The following is a 16212-nucleotide window of genomic DNA, read 5'->3' as shown; positions in this document are numbered from 1 at the left end:
CAGTGTTAGGTTTAGGAAATCCACAAATGCAGAAATATCAAGGTAGCAAGCATTGTTATTAAATGTACTCATTTGAACATATTTCATTTAAAATTTCATCTGGTATATTACACTTGTTGTTTGACTATGCAGATTCCTGGGGGATTTTTTTTCTTGTCTTGGTGCAATCCTAACCAACATAGCATGATTTAGGATCACTTTGAAAAGTTAACAAGATATACACCAACAGATTTATTAAATAACAAGAAAGTCAGATGCTCACATATAAATAATTTCCTGCTATTTTTTAAGTCATTAATGCTTTTTGCAACCCATTGCCCATATGTATCTAAGCTACACTGTTAAATAGCATCTATTCTTCCAGTCCTTCACAGGACACCTTAAAGTGTATGAAGGATCAGAATAAACCAGAAAAACTGATATTTACTGGCATAAGTGGCTTTGGCATATAATATTAAACTGAAGATCCTAGTCCTATACCAGATTATTCAGGTTTATTACTTTAATTTAACCATATAATAGCAAAAGATAATATCTAATGCAGAGGTTGGCAAACTATGGGCATCAGGCCAAGTTTGGACATTTTTTAATTAAAAAATAAAAAGGCTGTTTTTGTTGAAAAGAGAAGGTTTTATTGGAACATATTCTCTTTCTTTATGTATTATCCGTGGCCACATTGGTACTTCGTGTCAGAGTGGAGTGTTGCAAAAGAGATCGTATGACCCACAAAGCTAAAATTTACTACATGGCTGAAAAATTTTCAACATGGTAGAAAATGTGTGTTGATTTCTTCCTTTTAAGTTTGTTCAAAACTGTCTGGTGCCAGAAATAAAGGTATTAACAGCTGCCATTATGATAGAACACTTCATTTGGAATAAGCAAGCATGCAAATATAAGATAATGGGAATGGATTTGTGACAATTAGTATTAGACCTATTAATTATAAATGCTTTAAACATGTAATCAGAAAATCACTAAACAATGTTATTTATGTCATTTTTCTTTCTAAGATCAGCTTTGGGGGAATTCTGAGACCTGGAAGAGCACGGGCATTCACACATAAAAGCTTTCATGGGTGTTTAGAAAATCTTTATTATAATGGAGTGGATGTTACTGAATCAGCCAAGAAACACAAACCACAGATCCTCATGATGGTAAGGAAGCCTAATGGGAAGGAAAGAAAAAAGGACATTTTATTTTTTGCATTTAAAAATTATTCATGTGAAGTCTCCATTTCATATAATATTTTAAGAATCAGCTCTTACTTTAACAGCTGCCCATGTAATATAGTAATTTAGTTTTATTTATTTATTTATTTTTTGAGACAGAGTCTTCCTCGTCTCCGAGGTTGGAGTGCAGCGGCGCAATCTCAGCTCACTGCAGCCTCCGCCTCCCAGGTTCAAGCAATCCTCCTGCCTCAGCCTCTTGAGTAGCTGGGATTACAGGCACCTGCCACCATGCCCAGCTAATTTTTATACTTTTAGTAGAGACGGGGTTTCGCCATGTTGGCCAGGCTAGTCTTGAATTCCCGACCTCAGGTGATCTGCCTGCCTTGGCCTCCCAAAGTGCTGGGATTACAGGTGTGAGCCACCGGGCCTGGCCAATTTTTTTTTTTTTTTTTGGGGGGGGGGTGGAATCTTGCTCTGTTGCCCAGACTGGAGTGCAGTGGCACGATCTTGGCTTACTGCAAGCTCTGCCTCCTGGGTTCACGCCATTCTCCCGCCTCAGCCTCCTGAGTACCTGGGACTACAGGTGCCCACCACCATGCCCAGCTAATTTTTTGTATTTTTAGTAGAGATGGGGTTTCACCATGTTAGCCAGGATGGTCTCGATCTCCCAACCTCGTGATCCTCCCACCTTGGCCTCCCAAAGTGCTAAGACCACAGGCGTACTTTTTTTTTTTTTTTTTTTTTTTGAGATGCAGTCTTGCTCTGTCACCTAGGCTGGAGTGCAGTGGTACAATCTTGGCTCACTGCAACCTCTGCCTCCGGGTTCAAGCCATTCTCCTGCCTCAGCCTCCTGAGTAGCTGGGACTACAGGTGTGTGCCACCACACCCAGCTAATTTTTTTTAGTAGAGACAGGGTTTTGCCATATTGGCCAGGCTGGTCTCAAACTCCTGACCTCAGATGATATACTCACCTTGGCCTCCCAAAATGCTGGGATTACAGGCATGAGCCACCTTACCCAGCCTAATATAGTAATTTTTATTATGCATAAAAAGCTATAAAGTAAATATGCCTCGTGGGACATAGTTGTTTCATTTTTATATGAAATAAAATAACTTTCTATTTTTACATAGAAATCAGAATTCATATGTCTCGTGTTTTTGGTGTTGTTATCCACAGGTGACCAATTATTTTGCAATGGCAATCCCTAATGATCTATTCCCTAATCAACTGGAAATACTTCCAAACCAGTTAATAAATTTCTTTCAATGTTTAAAGTTTGAAATATCTAAGTTGGGGTTAAAGGGAAAGCTCATGTTTAGTTGTCAGTGTATCTCAGCAGCACATCATGGGAATATTTATTCGTATTGTTGTAAACATGTTTTCTTTCCTGTTATGTGCTGGAGGAGTTGGCTTATGGGTTGCAGGACCAAAACCTGAAAACATCTCTGTGTGTCACCAGGCCACACAATGAATACATCACTTAGGTTAGCATGAGAAATAGGGGAAAACAGCTGTGAAGCCCATGAACTTTCCAAGAAGGTAAAGGAGAAAAAAAGAAAAAAAAAAAGATGGGTCTGAAGTCTAAGTTTTACTACGAACAGCACCCTGCTGAGATCATAAAAATGAAAAATACCATCAAGATACATGAAAAAGGAAACACCAAAGGGAAGAGTGATAACAAGGCTCCACAGAGCATAGCTTCCTTTGACAAGATGAAAAAGAAATGAAAAGAGGAAGGAGATAAATGGAACAGCCCTCTGCCTAAAGTTTCTGTCCATGGAGAAACTGACATTTAAGTACTGCTCAACAGGAAAAAGAAAAAAGACCTGGTTATTGAAGTTGGCTTTGTTGGAGATGCGTTACACAGATACAAATACAAAGATGGGTTTGGCCAATGGGCATCGTGTCAAGAAGCCTAACCTAACAAATTCTGAACATTAAGCTACCTTTTATCTGCCAGCCCTTGGTAATCAGAAGAATCCCTCCTCCTCACCCTAACTTCTATGGGGCTATTTCCAAAGATACTGTCATTAAAGTGAGTAAGAGTGAGTTGGGCCTTATAACACAAGGAGACAAGACTATTTGAGGACAATAGACACAGGTTTTCATACACATTTCATATTATTCTGAATTACTGATGGGTTCACTGATGGAAATATTAATTGAGCATAGCCAGTAAGGAGAACCACAATTAAGCTGGTATCTCTGGGTTCTGGATATCATCCTCAAGAAAACTATTTACTAATTACATTGAATGAGGTTATTAAAATGTGTAAGTTTCACACGAAAACAAAAAGACAGTTCATTCCAAATTGTGCATGTGGATACATAATGTTAATTATGGGAATTCCATTTTGAGAATTACTACAATTTTATGTGTTCTGTATAAAAACAGGAAAGTAGCTGTTCCAATATATAAAAGGAAAACATTTAAAAATATATTTTGTTGGCAAAATCAGTTGCCAGAATGCATTCAGTCAACTAACAAGCACTCCTCTGTGGCAAGAAGCCCTGCTTCTGTGTTGCAGCAGGCAGCTACCATCTAAATGATGAGATCAAGAAATATACAGCTGATAAAAAGATAAAAATTATGTGATAGTCCAGGGATTACATGTGTACTATGGATCAGCTCCAATTACTTGAAAGCTTTTGGTATTTAGTTCGTTATAGCAAATGTTTTCTGTTTTAAATTTTCTTCTGCAAATGTTTTCTTGTAATGAAAACTATTTCCCATTCAGCAGAATTACAAAAATAGTCAAGAAGAAACGTTCTGATTGATGTATATAGTTAGAATGTGTATTAAAGATTATTATAAAATGATAACTGAATTATATCCATTTCTAAAGTATGTTGGGACAGAATTTTTTAAAAATATGATTCAGTTTTGAAAGTTGTTTTACCACTGGATTAGTGTGGTTCTTAAACTTGGCTTTATCTGGGAGTCATCAGAGGGGATTCAAAAGATACCATTACCTGGATCTACCTCCAGAGATTGGGATTTTAATTGGTCTGCATCTGGATTTTAAGAGCCCTTCTGGTGACTCAGCTGTTAGCTAGGTTTGAGAGCCACTGTCCTAGATTATCTGTCTTGCTCCAGTAACATTCTTTTTCTAAAATCATATATAGTATATTAATAGAAGTAAATCCATGGAAATTCCAAGTAAAATCAGAATATCTGGGGTTTTTCTCTGGAACTGAAATTCCTATGTGTGAATAATGCCCAAGAATTGCTTATTCCTTTCACCAGCCAAACAAAGCAAAACAAACAAAAAAAAACCATTTAAAAACCTAGTAAGATGTTGACTTACCAGATATTAAAGCATACTAAAAGCTTCTATACTAGAATCAGTATGGTAGTGGATAGGAACAGAGAAGTCAGTACAACAAAGTCAAGATCTCAGAAAGATCCCAGTTTATGTGCAAAGTTAGTAACAAGGAATGTGGCTCAATTCAGTGGAATAGGGATGAATTATTTCTGAAATTCTGCTGGAACAAACAAGTGTCCATAAGGCAGAAAATAAGCATGATCACTATCTTATACACACAAAGAATATGTAAATTAAGGAGGATGAGAAACAATAATCTTAAAGAAAATCTATGAGATTCTATGTAGGACCTAGGGCAGTAGAAACTTTCTTAACAAAGATTGGAAACTCAGAAGCTGTAAAATACAAATAGACATAATTGACTATATAAAAACATCAATGTTTTCATGCAAAAAATACTATATGCAAACATTGTATATAACTTTAGATCTGAAAACCATTTGAAAGGCTGTCAGATATAACTTTTCAAAGCTAAAAATATGACCCATACAAATATCAAATAAGCATGTGTCAAAGATTTAGTCAATTCATTAATTAATGAGGGAACCAGTAAAATAGTAAGCCGGTTCAAAGGAAATTTTGAGGATTGTGTAGAGAAGACCAAATGTTGCTTAGAAGGACTGAGTATGAAAATGTCCTGTTATTTGCCGTATCCTCAGGGCTAGCACAGGGCCTGGAAAATAGCTGGCATAGATTAAACTCCTGTTGAACTAAAATTATACTGAGATCTTTTACTAATGCTGAGAAGTAAAGAAGTGGAGAATTTCTCACACACACACTGAAAGCCACATGGATGTCTGCCCAATTGTAATAATACTTAGGTTGGAAGAGAAGATAAATGTCATAGATTTCAGCTTTACCAGGCAGACTAACCCTGGATTGATAAAAAGCCTTGTACGTCTTTGTAAAATCTGGCTTTAATTAGATAGAAGCACCACCTGTAAGGCTGCTCAATGTGCTCTTTTGTTTTATTTATAGGGAAATGTGTCCTTCTCGTGTCCACAGCCACAGACTGTCCCTGTGACTTTTCTGAGCTCCAGGAGTTACCTGGCTCTGCCAGGCAAATCTGGGGAGAACGAAGTGTCTGTCACCTTTCAATTTCGAACGTGGAACAGAGCAGGACATTTGCTTTTCGGTGAACTTCGACGTGGTTCAGGGAGTTTCATCCTCTTTCTTAAGGATGGCAAGCTCAAACTGAGTCTCTTCCAGCTGGGACAGTCACCAAGGAATGTCACAGCAGGTAACAGTTGTATTCCCATAAACCTGACATATCCACATGGAAATCATTTGGTAATTAGTGGGTGAGTGACGCAGTGAGATGCTCCATGCCCCCACTAGAGGAACAGATTGCTGTTTCCTTTTAGACTGTTCTGTGTGGCACACACAGCCATCACTAAAGTGTTCTTTTGACCAAAATGACTATATATAAAAAATATGAAATGCATATTTCTGCAGACATACCTTCCCATATACAAGGAATACCCTTGAGCTCCATTTCCTGACAAACATATACCAGCCTCCATCCCAAAGAACTAGGGTCAGGACCTCATGGAACAGACAATACCCAGAGGCATGTTCCTCTCCTGTCCTCCTCCTCCTTTCCCTTCTCCACCCCGCCTCTCAGGGTCTGTGCACAAATGTTCTATACACAGTAGGCAATTGATAACTATCACTTTTCAGGGAAAGATGCCCCGCAAATACCAAGAGTTCTTATTCTTTTGTTGATGGCTGATTCATTTTCTGGGATAGCCGGGCACCCTGGAAGAATCTCAGCTCCTCCACTTACTGCCCTTCTGAAATGCAAATCGTGAAGACTCCTAAGCCTCAGCTGTTTTCACTTGTGAAATGGTAAACCTCAGATGTCCTTTGCAGGAAGAACAATAGGAAGGAAGTCTGATTTTATTAGCACAATGCCCACCCCACACACAGGCCCTCTCATCCCCACTCCCCATCAGGGCCTGTTTTTGTTAGGCAAATGCTTTGACATCCCTGCTAGGTTAGGGGCTCAAATCCCATGAAGCCAGACTGAGTTACAATAGATGGAAACTAATCTCACATGCATTCAGATGTGGGCAAGTTTGTTAACTACAGAGCTGCTGGATTTTGATGATTGGATTTGCAGATGGGAGGAGTACTGGGTCCTAAATCGACATTAGGCATCAGAACTAAATGGGGGCTTAAAAAAAAAAAAAAAAAAAAAAGGTGTAATCTGAAAAAGAAAAAGGCACAGACGAAGAGGCTGACTTCCGCTTGAGACCAGGGGATTATCTTACTCAAAAAAGATCCTTTTGGCTGTAAGAGGCACATGTGACTACACTGCTATTAAATGTTGTGGTATGAAAGCACGATTTCAAGACCTGTGAAGAAATTCGGAGGGCGGGGCCTTATCTCAGTATTTCTGGAACAATCAGGCAAGTCCTGGGTGTTAGAATCTGTGGCTACCTCACACAGGTGTTTTAGGGGAGATAAAACAGATAGAGGGGATGTATATTTTTTATCTTTTATAAATGCAAACCTAGTTTCCATTTCCTCACGAATAAGATTTTTTCCAAGAAAGTTTAAAATCATGACCCACACACAGATACAAAATGAACATATGTCAGAGATTTTCTTTAACTCATTAATGAGAGAACCAGTGTTAGGGAAATAAGTAAAGATAAAATTGCCTACCAACATAGTGAATCAGTTTCACAAGGTAGAAATGAAATAGTCTTATGGAATAAGTATTAAGCCAGACTGTGATGCACATTCCAGGCAATCGCTAATGTGATTGCAAAGATAAAGAAATTTCATCCATTTATATAGCCAGGCAGATACAACCCATTACATACATGTTCTAAAGATAAAGGACAACTTGTCTTCAAGTAAGAGGACTTGACAGCGCCGTTTGCTACACAGCCCATCTTACATTCACCTGGTAATTGGGGAGGCACACTCCTTTATGCAAAGGAAAACTAAACTCCTTCATGTCTCTTTGACAAGTGGGTAGTTACAACTTGGAGCCAGTCACCTACGTTAAACTCCCACGGAGACAAGGAGATAGGAGCGCTACCTTTCTTGATGTTTACATTTCAAAGAAATGTCTCCAAGGTCCTCAAGAAAAACACTCCTGGAAACAAGAAAGAGGCTAAATAAGATTTTGTTTGTTTGTTTGTTTTAAGATTTTAAAGATGTACAATTATAGGTTTTCTGAAAGAAATGCTCTAAGGAAAAAAAGTGAATGAAAATGTGTATCCCTTTTAGCACTAAGAAAGCTTTTGTTGTTTTGGTTTGTGTTTACCCTTACACCAGTAAGGCCTGTTTAAAGAAGTACCACACATTTATAGACAGAAAAGAGATGCCGACTAGCTAAACTTGTCAATATCCAAAGGGAAAGGCAAATCCCTTCCCTGTACACACTTTGCATCTCTATGGACAAGCATTATTTGCATTATTATCAATGTTCTGCAAGTTAACTTCTGTCACTACACAGCTGTAAAGTAACCTAGTCCAAGATGATGGTTTACAATCCTGTAATATCAGCTAATCTTTCCATTGAAAAGATATCCAGTAATCTCCTTTGCCCATTTCAAAGACTGCCCTCAATTTTTTTCCTGCATTAGTTGGTTCAGTTTTACTGCTGATGAGTTGCATATATTCTGGATTCAATGAAGTGCTGAACAAGCACTTCGTCCAGTTCTGGGTTGCACAATAACTAGAATTAAATATAATTAAAGTTCTTAAATCTCATCAGGATTTTGCTTTAGCTCATGGCTTTGTGAGTGTGATATTTTGCCTCTGCAGTTAAAATGTTGTAGTTGTTGAGAGATCATCTTCATACTCAAATGTGTTTAAAATAACATCTGTGTTGTGGGCAATTAATTTAATAACTTCTCATTGAAATATTTATAGATTCTACTCTATCTGATTTTCTTGTGCATAAACTATGGCCAAAGGCCAAATATAACCTAATAGAAAACAAAAAGAAAACAAATGTGGATGATAGACATGAAAACAATTATACAAAGATCTGCTTTTATTTGTCAAAAGATATTCTTAAAGAGGGCACTTTTGGCAGTTATAAAAAGAACATGTCAAAGATTTTGTTTAACTCATTAGTTTATGAGGAAATCAGTAAGATGTTACAGCTGCAATGATTTTGTGTATAATGTAAAACTGGCTTATTCCATGGGATAGGGTAGAGGAACCAGGAAGAAGTTCAATTGTATTTCTACCAGACAAAATTTATTTGCATGTCTATGGACAATAATCATTTGCCTGCTTTCAATTTTCTACAATTCACAGAGTGGTAAAAGAATTCAAAGAAGGGGCCAGGTGTGGTGGCTCATGCCTGTAATCCCAGCAGTTTGGGAGGCCAAGGCATGCAGATCACGAGGTCAGGAGATTGAGACCATCCTGGCTAACACGGTGAAACCCCATCTCTACTAAAAATACAAAAAATTAGCCGGGTGTGGTGGCGGGTGCCTGTAGTCCCAGCTACTCAGGAGGCTGAGGCAGGAGAATGGCTTGAACCCAGGAGGCGGAGCTTGCAGTGAACCGAGATGGTGCCACTGCACTCCAGCCTGGTGACAGAGCGAGACTCCATCTCAAAAAAAAAAAAAAAAAAAAAAAAAAATTCAAAGAAGGTAAAAGGCACAGAGACATGCAGAATCATATAATCCTCGAGATTGTGTTTAGACAATGCCTAGTTTTCCATTGAAGACATCCAGAATCTTGGTTGATTTTAAAGAATAATTTATTTCCTTACACTTTATTATTACTTCAGTTTCTATTTCATACATCGCGGAAGGTTAAAAGGGAAAGCTAAAATATTAATGTTAATGTTTAATTTTTAAGAAGTACTACATTTGAAATGCTAATAATATACTAACTTCACATAAATGCATGTTAGGAAGAAAAATAAATCAAGCATAGAGTCATGTTAATAATTTACAGGTTTCCTAAGACTATCAAGTAAAATGTTAACTTTATAGGAAAATTTCTATTAGTCTAAAGTTTATTATGATATGTGTAACTTCTGAAATAGTTTCGATCTTGGCCTAATTTTAAACTTCAGTGCAATGTTAATTTAATAGGCCTCATGAAGCTAATCTTATTTTTAGCCCATTTATTGGCATGTATCTTTGACATATTACCAGGTAAAAGAAAACACAGAATACCTCTAGTGATTTTAAATACCTTAACGTTTAAATTTACCATCAAAGACAATTAATTATATTACCAAATTATTTGACAAGATTAGTTTCATAATTACTACTAAGAATCGTAAAATAATGTGGATGTGAGTGTAAATATATAAAAATATTGTACATATATAAAGTACAACTCCAGTTCTTTCCTAAACATTTTTTATCAAATATTAAATAATAGCTTTTATTTTATTTTATCTTTTTGAGACAGCGTCTCACTCTGTCACCCAGGCTGGAGTACAGTGGTGTGATCTCAACACACTGCAACCTCCACCTCCCAGGTTCAAGTGATTCTTGTGCCTCAGCCTCCGAAGTGACTGGGACTATAGGCTAGTGCCACCATGCCCAGCTAATTTTTTGTTTTTTAGTAGAAATGGGGTTTCACTATGTTAGCCAGGCTGGTCTCGAACTCCCCACCTCAGGTGATCTGCCCGCCTCAGCCTCCCAAACTTCTGGGATTACAGGCACGAGCCACCATGCCCAGCGAATAATAACTTTTAAAAGACAGTATAATTATATCTATAATGTGTTAATTCAGAAACACACGAATATATGTTAAAGTTTTAACTAATCAGTGAAGAAACGAGTAAGATGTTACAATCAGTTTGGAGGATAATTCAAAGTACTACAAATACAGGCAGATAAGAAATGCCAAAATGAATTACAGACAGATATGAAATGGTTCAGTAACCAACTGCACCTCGCCAGGCACAAGTCATTTGTATTTCTATGAGTACAAGTCATTTTGCATTACTATCAGTTTTCTACAATTTACAGGGCTGTAAAATAGCTCAGACAGTGAAAGCAGGGTTTACCTTAATTAATGGGTGCAGTAAGATAGACATCCAGTGATCTTCCCCCCATTTCAAATCCTGTTATACCCCATAAGTATGTGCAATTATTATGTGTCAACTTTTTCTAAAAAAAACTTTTCACAATCATTCTTGACATATTTTTTATCAGCTCACTTTCTTGATTCTTGCAAAATATTTTTGTTAGATTCAGTGAAGCAAGTAAGTTTTGCATTTGAAGATTGAACCAAACTGTGTTGTTTTTATCCCATTGTAAAGGTTCCTAATGTATATACTTAATAATTAAATTCTAGTTACTTTAAGCAAATTACGAGAATTTGTTATAGTGATTCTTCAGAAAGAGTAATATTTTTATTCATGTTTTATTTTCGTAATAAGTGAAATTTTTAAATTAAAGATAGGTGGTTAATTTTTTTTTCAGTGATACATGAACATGTAAACACCACTCTTCTCTGACTTATTCAGTGATCTGAATCAAATTGTTTTCAAGTGTTTACAGAGCTCATAATTTAGAGTTGTCTCTGACTGATTGTATTTCCTCCAGGTGCTGGATTAAACGATGGGCAGTGGCACTCTGTGTCCTTATCTGCTAAGTGGAACCATATGAATGTGGTGGTGGACGATGACACAGCTGTTCAGCCCCTGGTGGCTGTGCTCATTGATTCAGGTGACACCTATTATTTTGGAGGTAAGAGAAGGCAACTGAATGACATTGGCAGTGGAACCACTTTTTATCTTTATTGCTTTGCATTTTGAGTCTCTAGTCAAATTTAAACCAAGTTGATACTAAGAAATAATTTATCTCTAGCCATGAAATTAATACCTTTTGAGTTTGTAAAAAAACATGAAACATTTAATCAATTTTTCTTCCCAACACAAAAATAAGTATCTGCAGAAAGTTTACTTGCTGTTTAAATAACTTCATATTTTCATTTAACATTAAAAGAAAAATATATTTGAGCTACATGTAGCAAATAAGTGGAAACTTTCAAACATCAATATCATAATCACATCTCTACAACAGATAAATCCATTTATACTTCTAATAGTTATCTTGTAAAAAGAAAACAAATCATACTGTCTGAAGTCATTGGCTTACATGAAATATTCCTGATATATTTAAGTCTACATCTAAATCTATACTGTTGTATCATTATTAGTACACAGCTCAGTTTATAGATACATAGGTGGATAAATATTTTTTACATAGAGAAGGAGTAATAGGAAATATACTGATTATTAAGTACTTTCAAAACGTTGACAATAATAAATATTAATTAATAGAAGACAAGCATATTAAATGAATCTATTATAATTGGTGTTACACTGGTGCAAAGTACTGAATGTTTGCTTACCCCCCAGATTCATATGTTGAAATCCTGACCCCCAAAGTCATGATGTCAGGAGGCTTTGGAGGGTAATTAAGTCAGGAGGGTGGAGCCCTCATGAATGGAATTAGTGCCCTTATAAAAGAGGCCCAAGAGAACTCCCTTGCCTTTCCTGCCATGTGAAGTTATAAGTAGAAGACTGTAGTCTATGAAGCAGACACTGCATCTGCTTTGCCTCACACTTAGACTTTCCAGCATCCAGAACTGACAGAAATAACTTTTCTGTTTGTTGTGTAAGCCACTCTGTTCATGGGATTCTGTTAATAGCAGCCCAAACTGACTATGAGAACTCATACATAAAGAAATGGAAACAAGTGGATCTTTTGATTATAAAGGAGGTTTGGATTTTTTTAATTAAAAGAACCACTAGGAATAACAGCAAAACCCTGCTATGTATTCAAGAATGCTCCTGTGAGTCCAAAGATTAAGCTTTTATATCTGGGAACCACAGTGAAGAGAAACAATCCTGTGAGAAAACTTGTCACATGGGGGCATGGATGCCTGTAAATTACAGCATTCTGTTATTATCCCATATCACCACATATATGATAAGAAAACTCATTATCAAGTAAGAAAATTTTCAACTAGGTACGAAATTCCATGCTGGACACAGATACAGAGAGCCACTTTTCACTGTACCTAAACACTGAGGTGTTACCGAGGTAATTTAATTGCTTGTAATTCTTACTGGAAAGGTAAATATATTCAAACTTTCTTAGTAATAAAAATTGTATGTAAACAGAAATACAGATCTAGTAATAGAAGACTTGTTATATACATGCAGTCCTATACATTGCAGTTTACCTCATCAGTATTTGTGGTGTTTCACAAAGAATATGTACTTTTCCAAATATACAGCCACAGACAGTCAGAGACTTCACTGAGCTGTCCTCTGGCACAGTGTGTATTTAAATTGTTAAAGAAAATTAAAATGGCCTGAGGAATCTCTGACCAGACAAAGCCTTGTAAGTGGCCTTAACTTTGCTTGATTTACCAATATAAGCAAAACTTAACTTGAGCTATTTCTTGTAAATGGCTTTAAAAATAAAAAAAGTCAAACTTAAGGCTAACCAATCAGAAGCCAATTAACTTATTTAACTAGAGACTTTCCAGCAGGATCAACCAAATAAGGCAATTGTATAACTACAACCAGTGAAAAATTTGCTAGTATATTTACCTTACAGAAGCTGTCCCTTTTTGTTCCCTTGAAAGGGTCCCTGAACCAGTTCCCATTTGAAGCTGCTTCAGCAGTGATTCATGAATCACTGTTAGCTCAATAAACTTTTGTGCCTCCATTTACCTTTTATTAATGGATACATTTATATCTGTAGTTGGATGCTTTTTTCCTCTAAGCAGACACAAAGTAAACCTGAAGAGCTTAAGATTTATTTATTTATTTTTATTTTTTGAGGCAGAGTCTTGCTGTGTCCCCCAGGCTAGAGTGCAGTGGTGCAATCTCGGCTCACTGCAAGCTCTGCCCCCCAGGTTCACGCCATTCTCCTGCCTCAGCCTCTCGAGTAGCTGGGACTACAGTCACCCACCATCACATCTGGCTAATTTTTTGTATTTTTAGTAGGGATGAGGTTTTCACCATGTTAGCCAGGATGGTCTCAATCTCCTGACCTTGTGATCCGCCCTCCTCGGCCTCCCAGAGTTCTGGGATTACAGGCGTGAGCCACTACACCGGGCCAAGATTTTTAAAATTAGTTGATGCCTTGATGTATCTTGAGTGGATGATAACATAAGGAGTCCTCAGAAAAACGCAGCCATGCCCACCAACCTTTTCAGAAGAGCGAAGTTGGCTTAATGAATAATCATTGGTCCAAGGTTGTTAGTGATCTGAGAAATTTCATGTGCTGAGGATAATGCCAAATTAAGGGTTTCCAAGTATGAGTACCAAGATACCTCCTATACCTCCTCTCAGACATATGTGGTATCGACAATTGTCTCTAACAAAACTTTTCCAAACCAAGTAGAAAAAAAACAGTAAACGGAACAGAGATTTTTTTTTTTTTTTTATGAGGATGGGACTGAAATCTGTCCCTTCATTAGGATGAGGGCTGTAATCTGTATGACAGAAACAGATGACAGAGTTTGATCCACACTACTTTGTTTTCATAACTGCTAGCCCAGATGGAATAGGTCCAGAAAGAAACTACTGAAATAAGCAATAGAAAATCTCAAACATTATAGTCTTTGACAATGTATATTCATATATAATTCCCATTTCCTTCAGAAAATACGTGATGCTTCTTTTTTTAAAAACTTATTTTAGGTTCAGAGGTATACATGTGGAGGTTTGTTACATAGGTAAATTGCATGTAATGGGGGCTTGGTGTACAGATAATTCCATCACCCAGGTAATGAGCATAGTACCCAGTAGGTAGTTTTTCCATCTTCACCCTCCTCCCACCCTCCACCCTCAAGTAGGCTGTGGTGTCTATTGTTCCCTTATTTGTGTCCATGTGTACTCAATATTAAGCTCCCACTCATAAGTCAGAATACATGGTATTTGGTTTTCTGTTCTTGTGTTAGTTCACTTTGGATAATGGCCTCCAGCTCCATCCATGTTGCTACAAAGGACATTATCTCATCTTTTTTATGGCTACATAGTATTCCATGGTATATATGTACCACATTTTCTTTACGCTACCGTTGATGGGTATTTAGGTTGATTCTATGTCATTGCTATTGTGAATGAACATGCACGTCTGTGTATCTTTATGGTAGAAGGATTATTATTCCTTTGGGTGTGTACTCAATGGGGTTGCTGGGTCAAGTGGCAGCTCTGCTTTAAATTCTTTGAGAAATCACCAAACTGCTTGCTGCAATGGCTGAACTAATGTATAATCCCCCCAGCAGTGTATAAGCACTCCCTTTTCTCCACAGCTTTACCAGCACCTGTTATTTTTTGCCTTTTAAATAATAGCCATTCTGACTGGTGTGAGATGGTATCTCATTGTGGTTTTGATTTGCATTCATCTCATGACTAGTGATGCCGAGGAGTTTGCTTGTTGGCCACATGTATGTCTTCTTTTGAAAAGTGTCTGTTCATGTCCTTTGCCCATTTTTTAATGGGGTAGTTTTTTTTTTTTTCTTGCTTGTTAAGTTCCTTATAGATTCCAGATACTAGACCTTTGTCACATGCATAATTTGTGAATATTTTCTTCCAGTAGGTTGTCTGTTTACTCTGTTGATAGTTTCTTTTGCTGTGCAGAAGCCCTTTAGTTTAATTAAGTCCCATTTGTCAACGTTTGTTTTTGTTGCAATTGCTTTCAGTGTCTTTGTCATGAAATTTTTGCCATATCCTGTGTCCAAAATGGCATTTCCTGTATTTCCTAGGTTATCTTCCAGGGTTTTTGTAGTTATAGGCTTTACTTTTTTTTTTTTTTTTTTTTTGAGACAGTGTGTCACCTGTTGCCCAGGCTGGAGTGCAATGACTCAATACAGCCTCAACCTCCAAGGCTTAAGAGGTTCCCCTGCCTCAGCCTTCTGATTAGCCTGGACTACAGGCATGTGCCACTGCATTCAGCTAATTTATTATTATTATTATTATTGTTGTTGTTGTTTGTAGAGACAAGGTCTTGCTGTGTTGCCCAGCCTTGTCTCAAACTCTGAGGCTCAAGCTATCCTTCCACCTCGCCCTCCCAAAGTGTTGGGATTTTAGGGATGAGCCACTGAACCTGACACGTTTTACATTTTATTCTTTAATGCATCTTGAGTTGATTTTTGTATATGGTGTAAGGAAGGGGTCTAGGAACTGCTTATGGTTAGCCAGTTATTCCAGCACCATTTATTGAATAGGGAGTCCTTTCCCTACTGCATGTTTTTGTCGACTTTGTTGAAGATCAAATGGTTTTAAGTGTGTGGCATTATTTCTGCACTCTCTATTCTGTTTCATTGGTCTGTGTGTCTGTTTTTGTAGCAGTACTATGCTATTTTGGTTACTATAGCCTTGTAGTAGAGGTTGAAGTTGGCTAACGAAATGCCTCCAGATTTGTTCTTTTTGCTTTGGATTCCCTTGGCTATTCAGGCTCTTTTTTGGTTCTGTATTAATTTTAAAATAGTTTTTACTGGTCCTTTGAAGAATGCCATTGGTCACTTGATAGGAATAGCATTGAATCTATAAATTGCTTTGGGCAGTATGGCCCAATATGGTTAAAAACCATATTTATTATTCCTATCCATGGAATGTTTTTCCATTTGTATGTCATCTATGATTTCTTTGAGCAGTGTTTTGTAATTCTTGTTGTAGAGATCATTCACCTCCCTGGTTAGCTGTATTCCTAGGTATTTTATTCTTTTTGTGGAAATTGCAAATAGGCTT

At 37.1% G+C, this 16212-nt stretch overlaps 1 protein-coding gene across 1 annotated transcript in view; it reads left to right on the top strand.

Annotated features, from left to right (window-relative positions):
• The window catches only part of LOC129479353 (contactin-associated protein-like 3), a 258898-nt gene that overhangs the window by 152361 nt on the left and 90325 nt on the right, over window positions 1-16212 (top strand). The window contains 3 exon segments of the mRNA XM_055272355.2: window positions 1011-1154; window positions 5475-5736; window positions 11042-11185. Of these exon segments, the coding sequence (XP_055128330.1) occupies window positions 1011-1154; window positions 5475-5736; window positions 11042-11185 (550 nt within the window).

The sequence above is a fragment of the Symphalangus syndactylus genome, chromosome 3 (genome assembly GCF_028878055.3).
Source record: "Symphalangus syndactylus isolate Jambi chromosome 3, NHGRI_mSymSyn1-v2.1_pri, whole genome shotgun sequence".
Lineage (NCBI taxonomy): Eukaryota > Metazoa > Chordata > Mammalia > Primates > Hylobatidae > Symphalangus > Symphalangus syndactylus.
The sequence above is the reverse complement of the archived record's forward strand: the minus strand, read 5'-3'. Positions and strand labels throughout refer to the sequence as shown.